Below are 26,765 nucleotides of genomic sequence, written 5' to 3'. Positions count from 1 at the left end.
ATAGTGGCAGTCCCAGCATATCTTAGCAGCCAGAGGCCCCCAGACCTCTGTGCAGAATGGGGACTCCGGCTTCCACCAGCGGCAGGTTCTAGATGTTTCCAGGCCTCAGTTCACAGGCAAGAAATGATGGCTCCACTCTAATTCATAGCTTTGAAAACTGGATACAAAGGACATGCCCAGAACCTGTGTGAAAGGATAACCCCAAGTAAGATTAATTAAGAAGCCAAAGTTTAAAATGAACCCAATGGGAAATTACTGGAGAAAAGTAAAAGGGGCTCGTGCCTAGGGGCAGGGCCCTTAATCGGGGCCAGACTTACAACTCTGCATCCTTCAACTTGGACATTTGGCTAAGTCTTTTCAGGCAGCCATCGCCTCATGGGTAAGATGATGGGGGCTGTTTTTTGTTGTTGTTGTTCTTGTTGTTTTCCAATCTTCCCCACAAGTTCTCTGTATTTGTTTTCTGGGGCCGCCATAACAGAGTGCCCCAACTCAAGGGGTTTACACAAAGAAAGCCATTGTCTCCTAATTCTGGAGTCCAGAAGGCTGAGACCAAGATGGGTCCTTTCGAGCCATGTGGGGGAATCTGCTCTGTGCCCTTCTCCCAGCTTCTGTGGCTCGCTGGCCATCTTTGGTGTTCCCTGACTTGTCAATGCGTTGCCCCCTGCCTCTGTCTTCGCACCACATTCTCCCCGTGTGTGTGTCTGTCTCTGTGTCCAAATTTTTCCTCTATAAGAACATGGTGGTATCTGCTTAGGCCCGCCCCAGTGACCTCATCTTAACTCGATCATCTACAGAGACTATATTTCCAAATAAAGTCATCTCACAGAAGTATGGAGACTAGGACATCTTTCTGGATGACATAATTTCAGTCGTAGCCTCTAGCCTGATTTTTGCTGGCGAGCCTCCTGGCAGGAGGCTATGGGCCTGGTCTCCTCGCTGCAGCCAGCCTGTCATTGGTCTTCTCCTACTTTTCTGTAGGAAGACAGGAGGATAGATAGCTACATGTCCTGATGACAGCTTTCCAACTGTGTAACACCAGGCGAGTCCTTTTACCTCCCTGAGACCCCGTCTCCTCATCTAAAAATGGTAATAACGGGTTTTCTGAGAGACGTCGGTGACCTAAAACAAAGAAATACTCGTCTGACACACAGTGAGTGCTCCCCAAATTATAGATATTATTATTTATTCCTGTTGAGTCAAGGAGAGGACAGGTCAGGGATTCTCTGACCCAGGCTGCATATTAGAATCATCTCAGGGAGCTTTTTCAAGACTCTTGGCACCCAGGCCCCACTAGAGATTCTGACTCAATTGGTGCGGGATGGGATCCAGGCACTGATAGATTTAGCAACTTCCTGGTTTATTTTCTTAGGCCGCCAGGATTGAGAACCACTAGAATAGTTGAAAGGGCTGAAATCACCAGTGGAAAGCCTCAGTGCAGATGAAAGACCGAAGAGGTTGCCTTGTAGCCTCTTAACCCGGGTGGTCCAGGTTGTGGGGGCTGCCAGGGACAGCTCTTGAGAGAACTTTGAATGAGGTGACCTAGATTTCAAAACCATTTTTTGCTTTGTGGGCTCCCTGCAAAACTATTTCCAGGCCTCTCCGGGGAGGGAGCATCCCCACCGAGGCGCCCCCTCTGGGCCTTTTCTCTCACAGCCATCTTCCATCCACTTGCTCCCCCACAAGACCCAGATGTCACGTTTCCGTCTCAGCTCCAGGTCTGGGAGAGAAACCTTCAGTAAAGGTGAAGGCCAGATAACAGACCAATGCATTACCCTCCCGAGGGCTAGCTGCCTAGGAGGGCTCATCACAGGTCTCCTAGAATTCTCCAGGGAGGAAATTTCAGACGGGTAGACTTACGGAATGGGGATGGTGGAGCCTCACAAGGGCCACTGGGTGGGAACTGCTCGCTTTTGAATATGGGTGACTCTCAGGGGCCCTACACTGGGGACCTGGAGAGCTTCTGTTTTACCAAATCTCTCTCTCACGTCTTCACTCTGCCCCCAGGACCCGCTTCCTTCTCTGTGCCGATGTGAGCTCTAGAGGCAGCTGTCCAGCAAGAGTGATGGAACTTCCCTCAGTAGCTTTTGTTTCTCAGGCCCCTTTGCTGAGTGAGGAAGGCAGCTGTGGGCAGCCCTCCTGCCTCTTCCCCCTCTCCAGCCCCTCTGTCGCCTCAGCAACAGGCCTGGCTTCCCCCAGATTTCGCCTTCTTACAGTGCCACGCTTGTCCACTTAGCAATAGGCACTTGCCACTCATCGTCCCTTAAGTCCCAGGGTCTCTGCAGTTCTCCTGGGGGCAGGGGTTGGGGGCAGTGGCTTTTTATTCTGTGAATGAATGAGTAATAAATGAAATTATACATAAATAGGGCAATTTTTTCATGGCCAGGCTACATAAATGCCCTTAATTTATTATCATAAAGAAGTTAGGAATATCCATTTGCTCTTTGGCCAAATGACTAAAAGTGTAGCAAATAAAGGAAATGATCCTTCTCTCCATGCAGGTCTGTTTGAAGTAGGGTATTTGGTTTGGCCCTTTCCATTTCTTCCATTTTAATCAAGAATATGTCAGAAGGATGAGTGGCCAGAGACAAACAACCTTCTTTTAATACAAAGCAGGATGTTGTATCTTCATCTGGCAATCATTGACTTTAATTTAACCCTGGCTTTTGGAAACGCAGGGGAAAAGGGAAGATAGCCTAGAACGAGGAAATGCTTTTTACTAAACCCGGAGACTCTGCACCTGAACCCAGCTCAGTGCTCTGGACTCACCGAACTGCCTTCTGCCGCTGGCGTCTGGAAGGAGGAGTGAGTTCCTTGGAGTGGACCCCGGCGGCTGGCGGGCAGGAGGCATTAGCTGTACAGTGAGAGTGCATGAGCTCTCCCGATGGCCGTGAACCAGTCTCCCCCCAACCCCAAACATTTCAGACAGAACAGATGCAGTTAAGCCCAAATTTCCTGGCAAGCCTGAGGGTGGGTTTTTCCAAAAGCATCTCAGACGGCGAAGGCACATGTCTAATCACGAAAGCCAACCTCCAGACACACACTCTCTGTTTCCCAGCCGGTTGTGTATGTTTCCTTCACACTTGAACACAAACGTGCCAAGGTGTGACATTTACGAACCCCACCAACTGCAAGCTTCGCGCACCAGCCCAGCCTCCTGCCGGGTGGGAAAGTGATGAATGGGGGCTGTCCTGCCCCCGGGAGGAGGGCTGCTTCCCCTCTGGCATGCCTGTAGCCTTATTTATTACACACCAAAGTATAAAACCGCCCAGCCGGCTGCGGCTCGCATCTCCAGCCCTGGCATTTACCGCGACGCCCCGCCGTCGTCTCCAGGAGGCTCTGGGGCTCTGTTGAGAATCATGCTCGGGAGGCAGCTCGTCTCCTGGCACCTGCTGGCTTTGCTTTTCCTCCCATTTTGCCTCTGTCAAGATGAGTACATGGAGGTGAGCGGAAGACCTAATAAAGTAGTGGCGAGAATAGTGCAAAGCCACCAGCAGACTGGCCGTAGCGGCTCCAGGAGGGAGAAAGTGAGAGAGCGGAGCCATCCTAAAACGGGGACTGTGGATAATAACACTTCTACAGACCTAAAATCCCTGAGACCAGATGGGCTACCGCACCCCGAGGTAGATGACCTAGCCCAGATCACCCCATTCTGGGGCCAGGTACTCAGAATTCTCTTCTAAGGATTACTGTGAAAGCCTAACGAGTTTTGTTGTTCTTTTTTCAGCTGTGATTCATAGGATCAATGCTTTCGAGAAGTTGGCTGTGCTGCTTGTGGGGGTCTTTCTGGGCTGTTCTGGGGTCTTGGAGGGGTGCGGTGGGGGGCCGTGCTGGTCTGTGTTAGAAAATCAGCAGAGGATGTGGGAGGCGGTGTCCCCCAGGAGAGAAGAAAGCAGAGCAGCCAGCTCCCTGCTGTGCTATGACTTGATTTCTTTCTTGCTCTCTTGGTGTGGAAACAAGTGCTGACCCATGCAGATAGATGGGTCTAACCATTTGCACATCCTAAGAGTGGGATTTTCTTAATCCTTCCCAGCAGGGAGAAGCTGCCCTTTGAGTTTTTCACTTCGATGTGTTAGTTTACTGTGACATTTCTTGCTAGGCTTGTTTATTTGTTTTATAGTAATCTAGGTTACCAAGCCTCTATGCTCAGCCTCTGAACCTTAGAGTTAGAACCAAAAAGACTGCGTGTGTGTGAAAAGCAAAACTTCGTTGTGTGATTTAAAGCCTGATAATCACAGAGGACCTGATTTATTTCCTTGGGTGTGAACTCAGCCCTCAAGGAAACATCTTTAACTCTTTCCGGGGATGATTGGATTGAGGTCAGGTTTCAGCGTAGTGATTTGCAAATTGGTGAAACTCAATTTAATTTAAAACATTAAGAACCAGACAAAACGGATTTTGACTTGCCTTCTAGGCATCTGGCGTGCTGAAATCAGAGGAGGGGGGAAAGAAGAGTTACTTTGAATTACGGAAGCATTGAACAAAGAGGTTTTACAAGAATCTATTGAGTCTTTGCTTTCAGTAGGCCCTGGAAAGCTTCATGCCGGTGAAATCTAAACCTGTCCTCTCACAGACTGAAAAGTTTGGATTGGGACTAGTGAAAGGATCAGACTGAAACCCAACACAGGATCAGCTGGAGATCCGGGGCTGAGCTGGGATTTCTAACTCGGCTGCATAGTGCAGTTGCCCAGATTGTTCTGTGAGCCTGTATCAAGAAAAAATTGTTTCTTGGGGCACCTCGGTGGCTCAGGGGCTTCAGCGGCTGCCTTGGGCTCAGGTCATGATCCCAAGGTCCTGGGATGGAGCCCCGCATTGTCACATAGAACTCTCTGCTCAGTGGAGAACCTGCCTCTCCCTCTCCCTCTGCATGCCACTCCCCCTGCTTGTGCTCACGCGTGCTCTCTCTCTCTCTCTCTGTCAAATAAATACAGAAAAAAATTTTTTTAAGACTTTATGTATTTATTTGACAGAGAGAGAGAGACACCGAGAGAAAGAGGGAATAAAAGCAGGGGGAGTGGGAGAGGGAGAAGCAGGCTTCCAGTTGAGCAGGAAACCCAATGTAGGGCTCAATCCCAGGACCCGTGGATCATGACCTGAGCCGAAGGCAGACACTTAAGGACTAAGCCACCCAGGCGCCCCTAAATAGGTAAAAGCTTAAAAAAAAAAGAAAAAGGGGGCTCCTGGATGGCTCAGTTGGTTAAGCAACTGCCTTCAGTTCAGGTCATGATCCTGGAGTTCCGGGATCGAGTCCCACATCAAGCTCCCTGCTTCTCCCTCTGCCCTCTCCCCTCTCATGCTCTTTCTCTCTCTTCTCAAATAAATAAAATCAAATAAATCTTAAAAAGAAAAAGAAAAAGAAAAAGTTGTTTCTTTAAGGAGCAACAAAACAAATAATCTCCAAATACTTATTTTTCAAAGGCCACTTTTAGAGATGGTCCTTTCATCTGACAATCTTTTTTTTTTTTTTTAAAGATTTATTTATTTTAGAGAGAGACAGAGAGAGTTCACAGGAGCAGAGGGGGAGGGAGTCTTAAGCAGACTCTGGTGCTGAGTGTGAAATGGAATGGAGCTAGATCTCCCAACTCTGAGGTCACACCCTGAACTGAAGCCAAGAGTCAGAAGCTTAACCAAGCCCACTTCCCAGCACCCCACCCTCCCCCACATTTTATTATTATTATTTTTTTAAGTAATCTCTACACCCACTGTGGGGCTTGAACTCACAAACCCCAAATAAGGAGTCACACGCTCTGATTGAGCTAGCCAGGCGCCCCTCATCTGATAATCTTTTGACTGGAGGGTGACTCATGCTACTTTGTATTTTCTTAGTGGTGCAGATGTTTTCGTTTTGGTCCAAGCTTTGACCTGGACTTTCCGTTTCAGTGGATAGGATCTCTCTGCTGGGCCCTCCCTGGCCTTCGCAGTATGAGCTCTCAGACACGCAGAAGGCAGATGTAGGCTGTCATTTGTTATTTCTTGGCAACCAAACTGAGGAGGCCGCTGGAATCCAAATTACATTTCTGCTTCACCCCACCTTCCAGGCGTAGGCAGCCAGCATGCTGGGGTCAGATGTGGGGGCAAGAAGTCACTTCCTGGCTTTCTTTTCTTGAAGTGGCTGTGGGGAGTCCAGGCGTGAGGGGAGGCTTTCAAACCCTCCCGGGCTCTTGAAGTATTTTCAAACAAACCCCCTTCAGCAGATACTGAGAAGATTTAGAATCATTGATATTCTGGATATCTTCAATACGACTCATCAGCCAATGGGTATGGAAACTCACTGCATTTTGGATTTTCCTGTGTTCCCTTTTTCCTTGCGTTCCTTGCCTCTCTTCTTTTAATTCTTCTTTTTTCTCATTTATTGTTTCACCTATGATTTCCTGTGCTTCTACTATGTGCCAAGCTTTATGTTGGGGATAAATAAGCCCAAGCCCATCTCCAGACAGCTCTGGAGGGCTCTCGTGGGGACAGATGAACAGACAATTGAACACCACGTGATCAACAAAATCTCTACACAAAAGGCAGTTGGGGAGACAGTGCCAGAGTGCTGGTGGTCGCTGCTTTGAACCTCAAAGGTGACCCAAAAAGGATGATTAACCACGCAAGAAATAAAATTTAAAAATATGCGGGACAGCAAAGAGACCAGAGAGCCCAGGAGGAGTAGGTGTAGCTGAAGGCTGTGAGAGGAAGACACAGGATGATCTCAGGGCCCACCTGGAAGATTCTGTTGGCAGGTTACGGAGCTCAGACCTTAGTTTGGCAGCCAAAGTTGTGTTTGTTTGTTCACAACAACACAGTGAGGTGAGCTGGTGTGTGTTCTAGAAAGAGGACTCTGGCCATGGGGTTCATGGTGGACAAAGTGTGCAGAGATGGGGGTTGAGCAGACCTGGGCTCTCTCTTCTAGGCAGTTTCATCCTTTTTAATCTCTGGTCCTCCTCCTCCACCTCCTGGATTCCCTCCTCCCCTTCTTCCCGTTTCCCCTCTCCTTTGTCTTCCGTCTCTCTTCAGTTAAAGAAGGAACTGTGGGCCCTCTTTCTGAGAAGTCACTCGCTAAGAGCAGACCTCAAATCTCAGTAGCCGCCCCATGGCCTCCATCCACAAGATGGATGGGACTTGTCTTAGAGACCATCCCTCCTCCCACACTGCTCATTCTCCTGTCTTTGGCTTTCAAATTTGACCTGATTATGAGATAAGGGTTGATAAACTTAAGAGGGTCTATGTGGTGACTTCCCAGCGTGTGATGACAACCTCTGAATTAATGCATCCTGTCCAGCTTGTTTTAAGGGTCCCTCCAGAGGCTCACAAGCATTATTCCATTTGACTGTGTTGTGAAGGACCAGAGGAACATGTGAAATGTTGTAGGCCAGCTCTCAGAACATGACCAGCTAGTAGGAATCAGAAGATTCTCCCTGCTGGGGTGGAAGGTCTCTGCTTTCTAAGTGTTCCCAAGTACCTTGGACACCCACCCCAGTGCTAGTTAGTTCTGGTACCAAAGAGCCCCCTTTCCTGGAGCTAACTTCTCACACTCAGACACTAGACTTCACAAATGAAATCTTTCTAAACCATTATTTAAGGATTTAGAAAAGACCTTAGTATCTTTGCTTGCTCTTCAAGCTGGCAAGAAATTTCCTGACCATTTTACCTAGTGCCCTAATTTAGTGGACAAGAAAAATGATGCCTGGGGGCAGTGGGGAGTGATATCACTAAAGTCACACAGAACTGAGATGGGAGTTCTGGTTCCAGAACAGACATGTTCCTAAAATTCTTAGCATCCCAGGAACTCAATTCTATTCTTTAATGGCTCCTGATTTGGAATTTTCCCTCTTTCTCCCCTAAAGCCCATTATTGGTAGAATCTTGGATTTCTGGGAACTTAAAAAACTGTATTTCACATTAGCAAAATCACAACAGGAAACTATGAAATACTTACTTCTCAGATTGCATCCTTGAATTGGAAGGTGGGGCAGTGCTGTGGTGTCTGACTTTCCAAGTGTCTGAAGTCACTTGTCTCCAACCACTCGCTTTGGCTGATTTTTCTATTCCTCCACCAGTTTTACCAAAGGTTTTTACAGACTCCCACATCTGTCCAGTGAGGGGTCTGGTGGGCAGAGGACTAGACATGAGTTAGCTCCACACTGGGTCACCTGATCACTTGAGATCCGGCCCTGAGCTGTTGCAAGAGAATGCTGGGACTACAGACACTCTGCATTTTCCCTGAAGAGCTTGGTGGAGGCCTGTAGGGAAAAAGAATGAGGGAGTGAGGAAAATGTCCAAGCCCATTTTTAATTAAACAGCAACAACAACAAAAAAAGTGGAGTCTAAATGTGCAGCAATGGGAAAGACTTGACCCACTTTTCGGCTTGGATTTCTAATGATAGAGAAAACCTGAATTTCAGATTCCTCCTTCCTTTCTCCTTATCCTGTCCCCATCCCTCCAACCTTTTTCTCCTTCTCTTTCTTTAGAATCCTTTAGAAACAATATGCTGTTTTCAAAAGACCACTGAATTATAACTCAAGTCTAGGAAAGTTTCCATTAGTATTTTATATGATATAATCAAAAGGCAAGCTACCAATTTGGTGCCACTCTAAATTTTATCAGCGAATCTAGCTCTTACATTAGATCTGTAGTTCCTCGATGATAAGCACACATTTTAGAAATTTTTCTTTAGTGGTGCTTGGGGTGGCTCGGTCATTAAGTATCTGCCTTCTGCTCAGGTCATGATCCCAGGGTCCTGGGATTGAGCTCTGTATCAGGCACCCTGCTCAGTGGGAAGCATGCTTCTCCCTCTCCCACTCCCCCTGCTTGTGTTCCCTCTCTCACTGTCTCTCTCTCTCTCTCTCTCTCTGTCAAATAAATAAATAAATAAATAAATAAATAAATAAATAAAATCTTTTCTTAAAAAAAGAAATTTTTCTTTAAATAGATAGGCAGTCCACTCAGTGTCATATTTGAGTATACTTAGTATCCATTAAGTACTCGCTGAATATTGGTTTGAACGATGTGATAATCATTTAAAATTTTGAAGTGAAATATGAAACAGAACCTAAAGTTAAATATTTCTCAAAGGGGAGTTAAAGTTGTTTCAAGATGTAGATAGTTAATACTAATTTACTGGGCTAAAGACTACTTTGTTTCCTCCATGTCCTAAGGCAATTGAAGTGTGCTTGGACTGAAAGGGTGGCATTTTGACTCAAAATTTCTAAGAACTCTTATACCCATATCCTGAATACAGAAATTCTTAACTCTCTTGGAAGTTGATCATTCTTACTTTTTGAGGGTCACCTACTCAAAGAAGACAGGGGAGGCTTCTGGCAGCTGGGATAGAGAGGGCCAGCTCTGAAGAGGTTTCCTTCTTGGCCATTACCAGTAGCCTCAGGATAGTACTTTCTAGAAATACTGCCCCATCTCCTGCCAGCACCACACTCCTTCCAAAGAACATGCCCTTCTTCTGACCTTCTGGCTTCCTGGTCCTTTTGGTCATCTGCTCTCTTGAGCTAGCACGCCAGTCAAGTCCACACCAGCTTTTCTGATGCTGTCCTAGGTTGTCTGGAGTTAAACTTGCCCAAAAGACAAGACCAAGGGAAGTTCACAAGTCCTAATGACTCCCCAGTACCATTCTCTGAAGCTTCTCTCTGTATCTTTTTAAAGTCTCCACAAACCGGAGGGCTGCCCCCAGACTGCAGCAAGTGTTGCCATGGAGAGTACAGTTTCCGAGGCTACCAAGGCCCCCCGGGGCCCCCCGGGCCCCCTGGCATCCCAGGTAAGGATGAGAGAGACTCTCTGTTTGTTGCCAGTCTAACTGGGCCCTGTGCCAAAACCGGAGCCAGGGCGAATCGAAATCATTTGGGTTCACTTGTGTGTGATCCAAAGGGTGTGTGTGGAAAATCCAAAAGGGAGTTCGGGAGGGGACTAGGTTTACAGAGCCAATTAGGTGCAACAATGTACCAGAAGCTCAATAGTATTTATTATTTATCCCACTCCCAGGATCCCACAGGTGTTAGACATCTTGGGGCACCCGATTCACTGGTGGCAGTGGGGAGGGGGGTCTTAACCAGCATGGAGTACAGAATTATGGACTCTTATTGGATATACTCTTGTTTTGGTGTTTCTTCCACAATATGCTTCATGCAACACACTCTGTCTAACTTTCAGGGAACTTATGATGTGAAGGTGGGGAGAAGAGGAGCGCTTACTGGGCTGGCTATTGCCATCTCCATAGTGCCATTCACTGAACCACACAGTCTTCTGTCCGCATTTGTGTCTAGCTAAGTTTTTCTTCCCTTAATCTCAGGGTCTGTCCGTGTTCAGCTATCTCTGGGTTGACTTTCACGCCTCTCTTGGGCTCATGGGAATATTTTTGGGATCCCGCACCACGTGGCAGCATGGGAAATGCTGTGGAACTCCACTGAGCCACCCTACCCCACTGAGTGTGCCCCAGGCACGGGAGGTCCTGAAAACTGGCTAATGTCTGGGGTCAGCCAAGGAAAAGGTAGCCCAGATCCTCTCTGTCTTAGGACTCCCAAATCCGTCTGAGGGTTAATTGTCTTCCTATTCCCCAGGTCAGTTCCTGGGGGCAGGACTTCTTCTGGGTGTTTGACAGAAGTCTGCTTTCTCTTCTCTCCCCTTCATTGATGTTAACATTTATCATATGAGTTTTAATTTTTAAAAAATATTTTATTTATTTATTTGAGAAAGAAAGAGATCTTGAGAGAGAACAAGGGGGAGATGGAGAAGCAGACTCCCTGCTGAGCAGGGAGCCAGATGCAGACTTTAATCCTAGGACCCTGAGATCATGACCTGAGCCGAAGACAGATGCTTAACTGGCTGAGCCACCCAGGTTCCCCAAGTTTTCATTTTTAAATATAATTTTGAGTGGCTTCTTATATGAAACCAAATTTAAAATGAGAAAATATTCTGTTAGGCTTTAAGTTGTGATTACTGTCTCAGAGTCCATGTCCTTTAACGTTAAGGGCATCTGCCCACAGGTGCAGTGACTGGGGTTAGAGAATATTCAGCCTCTTAATATCTTCTGAGGCTAAACTCTCTTGTGGGTACAGAACAAGCTGGCCTTGGCTAAATGTTCCCAAACAAAATAGCTTTTTTTTTTTTTTTGCCCATTAACTTGTAAATACAGTCCAAATTTATTTACCTGGAGGGTTGGCAAGCCTGGTACAATACCTGACCAAAGGTGGCATGCAAAATAAACGGCGAAGGGGGTGTACCTGGGTGGCTCTGTGGGTTAAAGCCTCTGCCTTCAGCTCGGGTTGTGATCCCAGGGTCCTGGGATGGAGCCACAGTCTGGCTTCTCTACTCAGCGGGGAGCCTGCTTCCCTTCCTCTCTCTGCCTGCCTCTCTGTCTACTTGTGATCTCTGTCTGTCAAATGAATGAATGAAGTCTTTAAAAAAAAAACACATTTGTCTTAACAGCGAAGGGGTGTGAAATTCAGCAAATATAAAATAAAGGAAGAGCTGTAGAAACTGTCTCTTAGTGGCAGAGTGAAGAGTTGAAATCATTATCCAAGCCTTGCTTTCAAAATTATTGTTACAATTTGTATCAATGATTTTACATCTCCTTCCATGATAAAAGTGGTGCCTGTCCTTTATAGAAAAATTCAAAGAGACAAAAAAGTACATAGCATAACACAAAAGCCACTCATGTTTCATCCATTTGGGAAAAAAATACTGGAAATATTTTTACATAGTGATAGGTCCCTCAATGATAGGTCCGTGATCAAAGGAGCGAGACTGATACAAAGCAAAAGTCAAGCAAAGCTTTATTTTGAGCCAAGCATCAAGAATCAAATCGACCATTCGGGGCCACCTCTTACAGAGAGGGCTACCCTTCCCTGCCTTACAGACTAACTTTTATTTATTTTTTTTAAAGATTTTTATTATTTATTTGACAGAGAGAGATCACAAGCAGGCAGAGAGGCAGGTAGAGAGAGAGGAGGAAGCAGGCTCCCTGCTGAGCAGAGAGCCCGATGCGGGGCTCGATCCCAGGACCCTGAGATCATGACCTGAGCCGAAGGCAGCGGCTTAACCCACTGAGCCACCCAGGCGCCCCCAGACTAACTTTTATAGAGCAAAGGCCATGTGGTTGAGCCTGGCAACACACAGGTGGCCAATGAGATTGTAACACACAGAGAAAGTTGCATAGTCATGATAGGTCACACATGGGTGGCCAATTGAATTACAATTCACCCCATAGTAGCTATTTGAACTAGCCTATCACCTTGGTCAGAATTGGCGTCCAAAAGGCAGGGCTCATACTCCTTGGTAGGTAGGGAGGTAGTATGTGCACCCCACTGATTGGATGTCTCCACCTGGCCCGACTCATCCTTGCAATCGGGCTCTGTTATCAGGGACTGGTCGACCATATTCTACTGGTTTCCGGGACTTGCTTTTAAGTACGTTCCCCTGGAGCGGGGAGGGCATGGTCAGTTTAAGTTTTACTGCATAAACAACAAAATCACTGTTTAACCGGATGGAATCACTCTGGCTAAATAGGCCCTTACACATAGTATATAAATACTACTTACACATATTATCACACTGCCTCTAATGATTCATAACCTTTTAATATAAAAGTATCGTGAACAATATTAAATACTAGTAAATATTTTTCTTTAGCTTTTTTGGGGGGGATGGTATAACATTATTTACTGGGATGTGCCTTTGTTTTTAATTGAGCTCTTCCAGTATTGTTTGTTTCTAATCTCTGCTATTATAAATAATACTCTGATCATCAGTCCCCCAAATTTTTCTTTCCTTTTTTTTTAAGATTTTATTCATTTATTTGACAGAGAGAGAGACAGTGAGAGAGGGAACACAAGCTGGGGGAGTAGGAGAGGGAGAAGCAGGCTTCCCACTGAGCAGGGAGCCCGATGCTGACCCTGGGATCAGGACCCGAGCCCAAGGCAGATGCTCAATGACTGAACTGCCCCAGTCCTCAAAATTTTTCATCCAACTCTTGCTCTATGGGAAAAACAGTCTTTGGAGACTTGAATAGCTAAGGCTGTCTTCAGTGTCCCCAGTAAGAGAGCTCATTTGGTGCTGCCCCCTTGGCTGCGTTCAGGACTGTTTCAAGTCATCTTCTTTTGCAATTGAGGGTGAGCATATTTGAAGAAAGGGTCTGTATTTGTATAACAGTAGGTGGTCAGTGTGAGTGATGGGGGCTTTCCACATGATGCCTTCTGCTTGTAATTTAAGGAAACCATGGGAACAATGGCAATAATGGAGCCACTGGCCATGAAGGGGCCAAAGGTGAGAAAGGAGACAAAGGTGACCTTGGGCCACGAGGTGAAAGAGGACAGCATGGCCCCAAGGGAGAAAAGGGCTATCCGGGGATTCCTCCAGAACTGCAGGTATGTCACCTTGGGCAGATCTCCACTGGACTTCTAAACTGCCTGGACCCTCGTAGTGCAGGAGGCAGAAGGCCCTAGCGCTTCTTCACACTCTCTCTGTTGGCTCCTGGCCTGCATGGCCACATGCCCGAGGCTGGCTTGACTCACTCCCGTTACAGGATGTTCACAGACGGCCCACACTGTTGTTCAAAGAACATTTTGAAATCGTTCTTAAGAAGTTGAAATTCAAATCCCTTCTTAGACCAAATACACAGCCGCCCTGGGTATCAGCTAATGTTCCATTTTCCCTATCAGAAGAGATGTTAAATGAAAAGGTTTCTGGCAACTCAAATGTAAAAATGGCATGAGTATGCCTCGAATATTTTATGTATTCATTTTGTTACATTTACCGATTTAAATCACATATATGGATATGAATATATAAGTATCATTCTCTATCAACTCAAGATTTTGTGGCACAGTTTTCATTTAAATTTTTTTCCGTGTCTTCTTTATCACTAGAGATGTTTTATTTTTGAGTCACCCATCCTAGTTTAGATTAGACCAGATTATATTTATTTCAGTTTGATGTGTTTTGAATCTATTTATGAGGCTATAATTGAATATTTTAGCCTAAGCTTACATGCTCATTTGACTACTGTTTATTTCTCCTTTAAGTGATGTTCAAAATTCTTGTTGCTAATAACATCTAAAACTGGAAAATGCAAGGTTAGATCACCAAGAAAATTACTAAGTCTTGGTTATCTCTTTATTTTCTGGGTGATTTTTTAAAAAACTGATTTTTCCAAGGGATTCCTATGGCCATTGAAAGCTAGCATTTATGTTAGCATAATGGTGGTTAAGTGTAATATCCGTTGTTGACCCTCCTGATCCTGTGGCTGACAGGGAGCTGTGGCTCAGGGCCCCTGCCCAGCATCATAAGAGAGGATCTATTGCGTATTGATAGCCCAGGAAAAGATCCAAATTTAAAATCTGAAGTGTGGTTTCTACTGAATGCGGATTGCTATGGCAGCATCTAAAGTTGAAATATTATTAAGTCGAATCATCAGCAGCTGGGGGCTGTGTGTAATTGAGAGAATGTACCACAGCAGGAGAGACATTTCAAGAACCAGAATACAGAGACTCTTGTCTGAAAGAGCGACTGGGGGAGAACTTTGCCTTTTATTTGGGCATATCCTGTGGTTGGTTGACCTTGGATAAATTCCATCATTTTTCTGGGCCTTGATTTTTTAAAGTTATAACTTAAGAGGTCTTTTGTGTTTCTCTAACTGCTTTTGAGGTTTTGTCACTTGTAAATGATTGTTGTTTAATAATCGTAGCAACCTGGCATCAATGGGCCATCAATAATTTACAAAGAAAAGAAGACAGATGCTGCCTAGCCAGGTTAAAGGTGTCTGATGAGAAGGGTGATAAACATTCCCAAAGCTAGAAACTCTAACTCTAAACCTGCGATGGTTGTACAAGGTCCAGGGGCCCAGTCTGATGGAGTGCACCCTGGGCAATGATTAAATTGCTCCATCAATTAATTTACCCAACAACTACAATGTAATAATTTGGCAGAACTGCATTCACATAGTTTTATTTTTTTAAATCATTTTATTTATTTGTAAGATTTTATTTGTTTCAGAGAGGCAGAGAGAGAGCATGGGCTGAGAGAAGGAGAAGCAGATTCCCCACTGAGCAGGGAGCCTGACAAGGGGCTGGATCCCAGCACCCCAGGATCATGACCCGAGCTGAAGGCAGATGCTTCACCGACTGAGCCACCCAGGCGTCCCCTACATTCACATGTTTTAAAGGAGGCATTACAGAGGAGGGATGACTGGCCTTAGGCAGCCTGTAAAGAAGGGTGATTCCAGGACCCTTTATTCCCATTTTTCAAAATCCCTCCTCTGGTGTCATCCCTTTCTTTCCCCTTCCTTCTGCATCCACAGCCTTCATGCTGTCTTTCTGACTGTCCAAATCCTTTCCGTGTTGATTTTCCTCAGTCTGCTTTCCCCTGAGTCTTCCAAACTTCCAATTATTCCCTCTCTCACCCTCTCCTCTAAGCCCTTCCTTTAAACTCCCATTCATTGAAGACAGGTAATCCCAGCAAACTAAAGAATTTATTGATTTAACTCACACTCAGTTACAATGACTCATGTTGATGGGGGACTGGCATTTATTTTCAAATGTGACTGTCTAACAATGGTACAATTCCAGTGTGAGGGTTTTTCCCACACCACCAAGCATTGGTCCCACATTGGTTAGGTGTCCTTACAATTCAACTCAATTCTGACACTACTTACTTGGAAAACGCCTCAGATTCCAAGGTTAAAGGCTCAACCCTACAAGACCGCCACCCCCAACTTCAGACTCTAAGTCTGTGCTTCTGACATTCCGGCTATGAAGGGGAGGCTATGAACCCTCCTGGAGTTCAAGTAATTTGCTAGCAGGAACTCAGAGAAACATGTTACTTATTCAATCCCTGGTTTGTTGTAAAAGGGTGTAATTCAGGAACAGCCAGATGGAAAAGATGCATAGGGCAAGGTTTGGGGAAAAGGGTGCTGAAGTGCCATACCCTCTCAGAGACCAAGTACCACTCTCCAGCACTTCCCATGTTCACCAACCTAGATGCTCTCTGAACCCCTTCCTTTTAAGTTTTTATGGAGGCTTCATTGTATAGGCAGGATTGATTAAATCACAGGCCATTGGTAATTGAATTCAACCTCCTGCCCCTCTACCCTTCCTGGATGTGGGGTGGGACTGATCACTCATCTCTAATCACATGGTTGGCTCCAATGGCAAATAGGCCCCATCTTTAGGTTACCTAGGGGCTTTCCAAAAGTTATCTCATTAACATAACAAAAGACCCCTTGATCTCTCTAAATACTTAAGATTTTCAATGGTTTTGGGCACTATGCCAAAGACTGGGACAAAGACTAAATGTATATTTATCATACATCATAATAGCACTGTTCTTTAGAGAAAGAAATTATACAGAGTGAACAAAATTAAAAGGTTATTTTGCTACAGGCCTTCTCAGATCCTTTAATATGCTAATGAACATTTAATAGCTATAAGTAGATTTCATCTATATTTTCCCCATAATAGTATTTTAATATTTCAAAAAACCTTTTGAAGTCTAATGCTCCTTGAAACACAAAGTCAGAACTGCTGACATATACTATCATTTAATGGCTTCATAGTATAAAAAATGTTAAAAATTACCATGATTTAATTTTTTTCTGTTTATTTCCAATCTAGCTGTTACAAATAATGTTGAACCAAACTTACTTTTGTAAAAATCTCATTTCTTTAAGATAAATTTCCTGTTAATTAACTTTCCTTAGATTGCATTCATGGCTTCTCTGGCGACCCACTTCAGCAACCAGAATAGTGGGATCATCTTCAGCAGCGTGGAGACTAACATCGGAAACTTCTTTGATGTCATGACTGGTAGATTTGGGGCCCCAGTATCAGGTGAGATGTAAAAACAAATGAATGACTGAATTAATCAACTAGCAATCTAGAAGGAAGGATGGAAGGAAGGTAGGGAAAAGGTGAGAGAGTGAGGGAGGAAGGTAAATGATGAAGGAAGAGGACACAAAGAAAGGAAGACACTAAGAGAGTTGAGAATTCATTCTGATTCCGGTTAAAACAATCAGCTCATATACAGATTTCTGTTGGATTTCAAAGTAAATGAATTAGAATTCAAAAAGATGAATACACTTTTATCTTTTAAAAAAAATATTTTATTTGTGAGAGAGAGAGAGAGAGCAAGAGCAGGGAGGAGAGGGAGAAGCAGATTCCCCGCTGAGCAGGGAGCCTGCCCTGGGCTCAATCCCAGGACCCTGGGATCATGACCTGAGTCGAAGGCAGATGCTTAACTAACTGAGCCACCCAGGCACACAAGTTAACCAGTGGTGTCCTAAGGTGTGGGGGATGGGGCGGAGGGTGCTTGTGAGTGGTCAGCCCCAGAGGAGAGGAGTATTTTATCATGGACAGGGTTTAGAATTGCTGCACTATGATGACAATAAAAATCTAGTGACCTTTTCAATGGTCTTATTTTAGTTCAAAAATGTCCCATCAACAATGTGCTGGCTTATTGCCTGATTTCCTAACACAAGTCACACTGTTCTCAGTGCCACCCCACCTTAGTACAGCAAGAAGAAGGAAAAACCATGTTTAAATTTGTATTTAAAAATATAATCAAAGGGTGCCTGGGTGGCTCAGTGGGTTAAAGCCTCTGCCTTTGGCTCAGGTCATGATCTCAGGGTCCTGGGATCAAGCCCCACATCTGGCTCTCTGCTCCTTGGGGAGCCTGGTTCCTCCTCTCTCTCTGCCTGCCTCTCTGCCTACTTGTGATCTCTGTCTGTCAAATAAATAAATAAGATCTTTAAAAAAAGAAAAAAATATATATATAATTTTAAAAAAAAACTTTTCAGGGCAAAAAGAAGGCTTACAGCCACATAGTCAAAGAACAGCAGGAAAAGTCTACCCAGAATGATCAGCTTGTGGTGGCTGAAAGTAAGGAAGCTGTAGGCACTGAATGATGACTCCCAAATTGGCCCAAGACCTAAAATCCCCAGGAGCTGCGAATGGTACCTTATATGGCAAAATAAGGGACTTCGCAGGTCTGATTAAATTCAGGATCTTGAGATGGGGAGATTATTTTGGATTATGTAGGTGGGCCCAAAGTAATCACACTGTCTTTGAGAGCCGAGGAGGTCAGAATCTGCCAGGAAGTGATGGGACCATTGAAATAGAGACTGACATGACATGGCTGACGGAGAGGGAATATCGACAGCCTCTCAAAGTTGCAGGAGGTAACTTGGGAAGGGCTCCAAATATGTTTTGTTGGGTTTGTGTTTAAGTTTTCTTTGTTTGTCTTCTGTATGTGTTATTTTCTCGAATTTCTTGCTGTTTTTTTTTTTTTTTAATTTCCATTTCACATTGTTTGTTTTCTCCATCCCAAGATGGAGTTGCTCTGGCTAAATAGGTCCTTACATTCTGCATGTCCTTAATTACATATGCTGACGATGAATTTTCCTTTTTGCTTCTTCCAATTTCTTCTGTCTTATTTCTGTGTTGTTTTCTTTATTTTTTCTATGTCTTACCTTAGGCTTATTAGTCCCAGTTTTTAGTTCCTTCTCTTATCTAAACATTTCTGCTAGGAGTTCCTGCTTTTTGTTTAATAATGTTCTTTCATAGAAGTATTTGCTTTATTAACATATCTTAAATTCAGGATGTTTAAATTCAGATTTAGTTACAGTTTTCGTCTACTACATGACAACATTTCTTCTTGGTGAGTATTCTTCCTCTATGGGTAGTTTCTGCTCTTCTTTTCTACTTTCTAAAACTGACTGACAGTTGAAAGAGTTGGATTTCCTTAGGCCAGCCACAGATAGTAGTTTCTTGGGGGGAGGAGGGATGACAGGGGGGACTTCAGCATACTTCTGGCTTGTACCTCCATGGCTCCCTCTCTAGCTACCAGGAGACTCACTCTGGTCCTTCAAGTGTGGCCCTTTTGTGTGTTTTCTCTGTGTGGCCACACTTCCTTTGCCTCCCTCCGCAGACTGCACTGGGTCTGGGGAGACTTCTGAGACAAGCCTGGCACTTATATTTCTCTTGCCCTGTTTTTGGTGGTAGATTTGGAAATCTGCCATTTTAGGACCACTCACCTCACTTTTTGTACTTTATCTAGCAACCTTCCCCCAAAATATCACTTGGACTTCATCTTAGCCCCCCTCATAAGAGCTTCTTTTCAGCATGTGGCCTTTCTCCATCAGGGAGTGTCTTTTTTCCAGTACTGGGAGATCAGCCACAGCTTGGCCTCCTCAAAACTCCCTGCCCAGCCCCCATGTTGCTTTCTTGAGACTCTCTGTCTGCTGTCTGTTGCATTTGACAGACAAGTATTGTATTTTAAGTTTATTGACTTTTATGTCTCCTAATCTTCTGAAAAATGGATTCTATCTGGTGTTTGTGTTCAATGCTCCTTATTTCCCTATGTGGAATCCAGAAGGAGAAGAGGAAAATTCTGATGGATGCAGTCGCCATGTTAAATTTGACACAAGTGCTTTTAACGGCTTGATTGAGGTTTCCACCCAGCTAAACTCAGAAGTAAACGGGTATAGGAAATGATCCAAGTGATCTTTCATCACACTTCAAACAGTTTTAAACCTTCTTATGTGACTTTCTGCTCTGAAGGTTGACAATTTTCCTGTAATTATTTTGTTACACACCTCTGGGCTGCAGTTTACGTAAGCATCTCGAGAAGCCCAATGGTTCCATTGTTTTCAAGGGCTTTATCATTAAAGCTCAAAGATTTAGTAGTTGTTTAGAACTCTCTTGGATCATCACTTGGTAACAACCATCATTTGTCTCCCCACTGTGTGTCTAATACATTCTGTAAAATGTAAAAATCTAAACACACGTAAACTATTTTCTTAGAGTCCTGTGATTTCGATCTGCCTTTACTTTTCGTCTGTGAACTAATCTCCAGCCTTATGAATGGGTATGACTGATTTTTTACACTAGTTCCTTTATTCCCAGGATATTGAATATGCAAGACTGGCACTAAATGAAGCATGATCACACTTCTTCACTTGGTTCAACTTGACTCAGAAGCAGGTGTCAACATGGTACCCTCACTGCTTCTATCTTACTTGATTGCACCTTTGAAAAAGAGCATAGAACTGTGTCATGCTATCTTTTTTTAAAAAGACATTTCTGGGTTTTCCCCCTTACAAGGCCTGCTGCTATGTTCTGAATGAGTCCCTCTAAAATTCATACATTGAAAACCTAAGGCCCAAGTTAATGGTATTAGGAGGTATGGCCTTTGGGGGATGATAACCTCATGATGGCAGAATTCTCATGAATGGGATTGGTCCTCTTATGAAAGAGGCCCCACTGAGTCCCCTAATCCCTTCTGCCACATGGGGATACAATAAGAAGTCTGTGACCTGGAGGAAACCTCTCACCAGATTGTGTTGACACCCTGCTCTTGGACTTCCGGCCTCTAGAACTGCAAGAAAGACATTGCCGTAAACTCAAATGCACAAAGACAAGGTCACTAATTTGAAAATGTAGGTTGGAAAATCTGTAAGAGCTTGATGATATATATTCATTCATCTTTCCAAAATGCACGCTCAACTCCCACCTCATCTGGAGTTGAGAAGATTTTCCCTTTTGTTCATCTCTGTGCTTTTGGATTCATTCTAACCTTTTACAGTGTATCAGTTCCTATTAAGTTCCTTTCTGTTGGGTGGCCTAGAGTCTTACAAGAAAACTCACATCTTTTAAAATGCATTGATCCTTTACAAATGAGAAGGATCCTTATTATCCTTACTAAAAGTAGTAAGGTCATGCTGCTGAGTCATTGTGGAGTCTTTCTCTTTATGGTACATAATTTCTTCTACTTACAATGAATAACACGATAAGTTTCTAAAACTATTTGTTCAGAACTGATCAATATTTATCTGCTAAAATACTTCTTACCTCTGGCTAACATCTCTGGGCTGAGTGTACCCACCCACCGTAATGCTATACACGTGGCTCATTTTGTTAGGCTGAAGAGGCCATGGGTTCATCCATGCAGGGCTCTGTACCTTGTCCAAAGAGTCCTAGTGGTAGTTAACTGATACCTAGGAATAGTGTGTACCTCACCGTAAGTGCTTATTAGGGATGCATGGTACACACACTGAGAAATTTATTTAATTTAAAGTAGGAGGTGAGAGCAGATAAAGGAACAGTCCTACAAAAAAAGGCCAGGAAGAGCCTACGTGCCATATAGGATATAAACAAAAAAATGTGAAGTCATACAGTGTATCTCCCAGTCCTCAATGTACAATATGTTAATATAAATGCGGATAAATACCTGCCTTTTTCAGGTGTGTATTTCTTCACCTTCAGCATGATGAAGCACGAGGATGTTGAAGAAGTATATGTGTACCTCATGCACAATGGCAATACAGTGTTCAGCATGTACAGGTGGGTGGTCTTCTCTATCACAAGGGTCAACCATGCCGCCATTGCTTGCTCAAAGGATGGCAAACACCACAGAGTGTAGAAGAATCAGGAGCGCCTGACTTGTCATCACTGAGAGCTCCCATATACCAATATGTGGCCAGATTATAATTACTATTTGGGAAGAAATAAATCTGATGAACTTGAGAATAAGCAGGTTGATGAGAGGCCTTGAGCTGATTACTAGCAATACTCCCCATAATTAATCATTTATATATATACATATATATATTTTTAAGATTTTATTTACTTACTTGACAGACAGAGATCCACAAGTAGGCAGAGAGGCAGGCAGAGAGAGAGGGGGAAGCAGGCTCCCTGCAGAGCAGAGAGCCTGATGCGGGGCTCGATCCCAGGACCTTGAGATCATGACCTGAGCCGAAGGCAGAGGCTTTAACCCACTGAGCCACCCAGGTGCCCCAATCATTTATATTTTTTTAAAACATCTTGTTTATTTATTTGAGAGAGAGAGACAGTGCGAGCGCACATGTGTTTGTGAGAGCAGGAGGGGAAGGGTAGAAAGAAAGGGAGAGAGAGTCTTTCTTTTCATAAAGATTTTATTTATTTATTTGACAGAGAGCAAGAGAGAAAACAAGCAGGGGGAGCAGCAGGCTGTAGGCTCCCCACTGAGCAGAGAGCCCAATGCAGGGTTCGATCCCAGGACCCTGAGATTATGACCTGAGTTAAAGGCAGATGCTTAACCAAATGAGCCACCCAGGTGCCCCTATTTGTGTTCTTTTCTTAACCTATAAATTCTTTTCTTCTTTCTCAGGCTTTTCTTCTATTTTCTTACTCTCCCACCCCCTTTGCCAGAGTTTACCCCTATTGATGATCTTCTCTACTATCTTCCTCAGCTGGCAGGTAGAGAATTGGGAATAGGCCCTGGTCTTTAGGCTATTCTGCTGCTCTGATATTTATCCTATCAACCTGGCCCTAGAGCTTCTTTTAAAAAAAAAATTATTTTAGGGTGCTTGAACGGCTCAGTTGGTTGAGTGACCAACTCTTGGTTTCAGCTCAGGTCATGATCTCATGGGTGGTGAGATGGAGCCCTGCATGGGGCTCCCTACTGTCGGGGAGTCTGCTTAGAGGATTCTCTCAGCCCCTCCCCCAACTCGCTCTCATGTGTGCGCAGGTGTGTGCCCCCTCCAAATAAGTAAGTAAGTAAATAAATAAATATATCTTTAAAAAATTATCTTAAAAAGAAATATTACGACTTGTTCTGATATAAGCTTAAGATGTAGGAAAGAGGCAGAGAGCCAACATCTTTCCCATAACTAAATGGGTGGTGAGTTATTTACGAACAATTCTGTGGCTGCTATCTTATCTTTTGATGACTTGGTAGGATTGCCATTTCTTCTCTGGCCCCCAGTGGGGGATGTATTTGAAAAACCAAAAGAGAAAAAGATAAGAAGGTGGAATTACTGCAAAAAAAGAGACTCAAGGGGCGCCTGGATGGCTCAGTGGATTAAGCGGTGGCTGCCTTTGGCTCAGATCATGATCCTAGGGTCCTGGGATGGAGCACTGCATTGGGCTCTCCGCTTGCTGGGGAGTCTGCTTCTCCCCCTCTCTCTGCCTCTCCCCACTGCTTGTGCTCTCTCATAAATCAATAAATAAAATCCTTAAAAAATAAAAAAAAGACTCAATATGGCAGCTCAAACACTGCAGAACTCTATGTTGCTTGACCAGCTCCAGGACGGGGAAGGATGGGGATGAGAGGGTGGAGGAGGGATTGGGGGGATGGGGGTTGGGAGGAAGGTGCTCCATATGGGTTTTGAGAGATGCAGACCGGTGAAAGCAGTTCTGCCACCTGTAAAAATGACTTGCAAATTCTCCCTGGTCATTGTCATTGCCATAGTCAGAAGGCAAAAAGAGCAACAGGCTTGTGAACATGTTTATGCGTCATCTCACATTCTATTCAGAGAACACAATTACTTTGTTGTCCACCCTAACTCCCCTCAGCCTATGCAGGGGCAGCTAGGAATGTAGAGCTGCTCCTCCGGAAGAAGGGAGATGGAGTCTGGTGAACAGCCAGGCTTCTCTGCTCCTCTGGCTACCAAGTATCTGTTGAATTCTTCTTCCTACATTTAGAAGATAAATCTCCCCATCTCCACCCCCATGGAAGACTGCCTAAACTGCAGTTCATGCATCCAGCTCAAAGCCCCAAGTCTTAGGAATGAGTAATCCTTTTTATCAAGTCAGGCTCTCAGCTGTTTTTCTCTTTGGCCCCTGATTCTGTCCTCTGGGAGGACCTTCCCTGTTTTTCTCCATCCAAAAGGTGAGTAGGTGTTCCCTGGGGGTCTTTCACTGCCCACTTCCTGCTGGTGCAAATTAGAAGGCTAAGAGTATTTAGTCAAAGACCCCAAGTCCCTTGTGAGCCAGGTTTGGATTTCTGGGTAATACCATTTCCTCAGAAACTTATCAGGCTTTTGTTCCCTTTGCTGCCAGTCAGTAACATGTGTTAGCAAACCAAATCCAACATTCTTTTCTTGACATCTAGTTTTTCAGCCTGTTCTTTCCTTGATTCCTTGTCTTCATTCCCTTCTGTCTTAACTAGTGATGGTTACCACAAGATCTTCTAAAACAACAGATTTCGGTAGAAAGGCAATATTTGTAATCCATCAGGTTATGTGATAGGCCATGTCTATTAGATTGGATGAGAAGTCTTAATAAGACAACATTAACTTTATCTCTGATGTCTCTGGTTGGCTTTTCCAACCCTGTTAGACCTCAACTTTCTAGACCCTCCCTTTCTTCTTCCTGTCCTTCAGACATACCAGTTTTTGTCTGAACTTGTCTTTTGCAGAAACATATTACTAAGAGCAGTATTTTGGCTTTTCCAGTCACTTCCTTGCTTAGGGTATAGGCTTGGTAGACATAAGGTCTGCTTTCTTTGTTATCAGATGTTTTCCTAAATGTTTTGTCACAGCACAACATGGATCTCCAGCTTTCAAGCCCACAATCTTTGTCTCCTCAGTACTTTCTGCCTGATCCTGAGCCAATGAAACATGTTTTAGTTTGGGTTATAGCAGAACCCTGCTTTAGTACGAAATCCCAAAGAAGTTAGAGTAGACTAAACTGCTATAACATTAGCCCAATGGCTTAAATGTAATGGAAATCCCTTTTCTTCTCATGGGACAGTCCAGAGTGGTTGTTCCAGGTTGGGACAAGTGAGAGAGAGCTTCCTACTGCACAGTTTTCAAGAACTCAGGCTACAACACTTGGCTTCCAGGTCATTCTGGTCATTGTCATTACCATTCCACATGGTCATAATGAGGAAGAAGCAAGAAGAGGGGTTTGGGAGAGTTGTGTTGTCCGATTCTAGAAGTGGTACATGTCTGTTCACATGCCATTTGGAGAACTTAATCCTATAATTCTAAGTGCATGAGAGCCTGGAGAAGAAGGGGAGGACATATTTTGGTAAAGAGTTGATTTTCCATTGCAAAGGCTAAGTAGTTGGTGCCTTTTTTTCTTTACAGCTATGAAACAAAGGGGAAGTCAGATACATCCAGCAACCATGCAGTACTGAAGCTGGCTAAAGGGGATGAGGTTTGGCTGAGAATGGGCAATGGCGCTCTTCATGGGGACCACCAGCGCTTCTCTACCTTTGCAGGCTTCCTCCTCTTTGAAACCAAGTGAATATATGAATAGACCAGCTCTACTTTTGGGAAGACTTATGATGGCTTAGCTGGTATTGTTGTGATCTGAGGGATATTAGGGTTAAGGGTTCTACTCAGGAGCTCAGAAGAAGAATCCACAAAACAGTCTTCTCAAGTGACCTTGACTAATATACTTGGCATGTTTACTCTTCCCCAGGCACCTAAAGAAGAATTCCTTCTTGATACAGGTTGGAAATAATTGTTTCCATCAAAGAAGTCCTTTGCAAAGAATTTGGTTGCTCTGTTTTTAATTTAATAGCAACTTCCAGGAATTCCTGAGGTTTGGGGTTCATCATTCTTTATAACATTTCAGAGACAAGAGTGCAGTGACTAGGGTGGGGTCGGTCAGAAAAAAGGGCACTTGCGAGGACCAAGTTACCAGAAACATTTGTGAAGCCTAGACTGGGAAGTAACACTTTGATCCGCTGGGTCAATATTTATGAATAAATATAGATAATTTTAGTAATTCCAGATAGCTTTTAGATAAGGAAAGTATTCACAATGTCCATAAATAATGGACTCCTTTTTTAAAAATAAGAATACTGCTGTAATTAAATCTTGACTTGTAATGGCTTATGTTTTTGGATATAGAATTTTCTCATGATCCAAAATTGGGTTTATCAGATATGATTTATCATATTGGCTTTTTCCCATTGGGTTTCTTGTGTTACAATAGATCTTTGTTGACCCTGGCCTGGAGAACCAGCTGAGGTGAGCTTATGTCCATATACACAGTATACACAATGTCCTTATTCTCTTATTCTCTCTCAATTTAGAAATTACCCCGATGAAATTTACTGACATGTCATTTGAGGAGCTGTAAACTCAGTTATATACAAACTAATGGATAAAAAATATAAGGGCATTCCATTTAGAAGACATAAAATAAAATCTCTTAACGTTTTTAAAGATAAAAATTGATACGGCTTTTTTGATCACCATATTTAGGCAATACTTAAAATGGAGCTGTGCTCCTTTACTTTTGCCTGTCCTTCCCTAAAAAGGGACAAGTTCAGGAGATAGTACCCCAAATTTGTTTATTTTAAGCAAAGCATCATTGGAATATGTGTTTATCCTGATGTTGAATCATATTTATAATGCACTAGAGAGATACCTATCTGAAACATATCATTTAATCAATTCCCTTAGAAAGCAATTATCCCTTATTTTATTTTCTGTTACATTTTCAATTTCCACAAAGGCTTTTAAACTATGGGTTTAGTTGTACTGATTACCCCCTATAACTAGAAGCAGAAGAAATTAATCAGGGCTGCCCTATTAGCTAACTTAGTGTACTCCATGTTCAGTTCTGTCTTTGACCCATTCTTTTGATCTATAAATATTTTTAAACTCTTCCTGACCAACACAAACAATGCTATTTTAAAGTGAATGGATATTAGCCAAAATGTGCTTGACTGGTTGGTAATGTTTTTGTGATTTTGTATATGTCTCCAGTTGCTTCTGGGGCTGTGCAGTCATGGGTGTTGAGGTTTACTATTTCCAAACATCGTAAATACCTTGTAAAAGTGTATTGCCAATAGACAATTGAATGTTTCATGTTGCCCAAAGGGATTCCATGTTTAAAGAACATACATTATTAATAAAATACCTTAGAAGAAGACATTGGCTTAGCTTTAGATAAAACTGACGAGAAAAATGTAAAAGCATCGTATGGAAATAAACATACTTTTGTTAAATGTATTGTTTTATAATGTTCTTAATAAAGTTGAATAGTCATACATTATAAGTCACC

The 26,765-nt window shown here is 43.6% G+C and overlaps 1 protein-coding gene across 3 annotated transcripts; it reads left to right on the top strand.

Annotated features, from left to right (window-relative positions):
* Positions 1–3,271: 3,271 nt before the first annotated feature.
* C1QTNF3 (C1q and TNF related 3) lies at positions 3,272–26,709 on the top strand. 3 transcript variants are annotated; one of them, XM_047729734.1, is made up of 6 exons: positions 3,272–3,440; positions 9,637–9,748; positions 13,198–13,352; positions 16,682–16,811; positions 21,221–21,320; positions 24,833–26,709. In XM_047729734.1, the coding sequence occupies exons 1-6, from the start codon at positions 3,357–3,359 to the stop codon at positions 24,990–24,992; spliced, it is 741 nt and encodes a 246-aa protein (XP_047585690.1). In that variant the 5' UTR covers positions 3,272–3,356; the 3' UTR covers positions 24,993–26,709. The 3 variants fall into 3 exon arrangements, with proteins under 3 accessions (XP_047585690.1, XP_047585689.1, XP_047585688.1); XM_047729733.1 differs by having other exon boundaries at positions 3,272–3,620; XM_047729732.1 differs by having other exon boundaries at positions 3,272–3,659.
* Positions 26,710–26,765: the final 56 nt, after the last annotated feature.

The sequence above is a fragment of the Lutra lutra genome, chromosome 5 (assembly GCF_902655055.1).
Source record: "Lutra lutra chromosome 5, mLutLut1.2, whole genome shotgun sequence".
In the NCBI taxonomy this organism is placed as follows: Eukaryota; Metazoa; Chordata; class Mammalia; order Carnivora; family Mustelidae; genus Lutra; species Lutra lutra.
The sequence above is the reverse complement of the archived record's forward strand: the minus strand, read 5'-3'. Positions and strand labels throughout refer to the sequence as shown.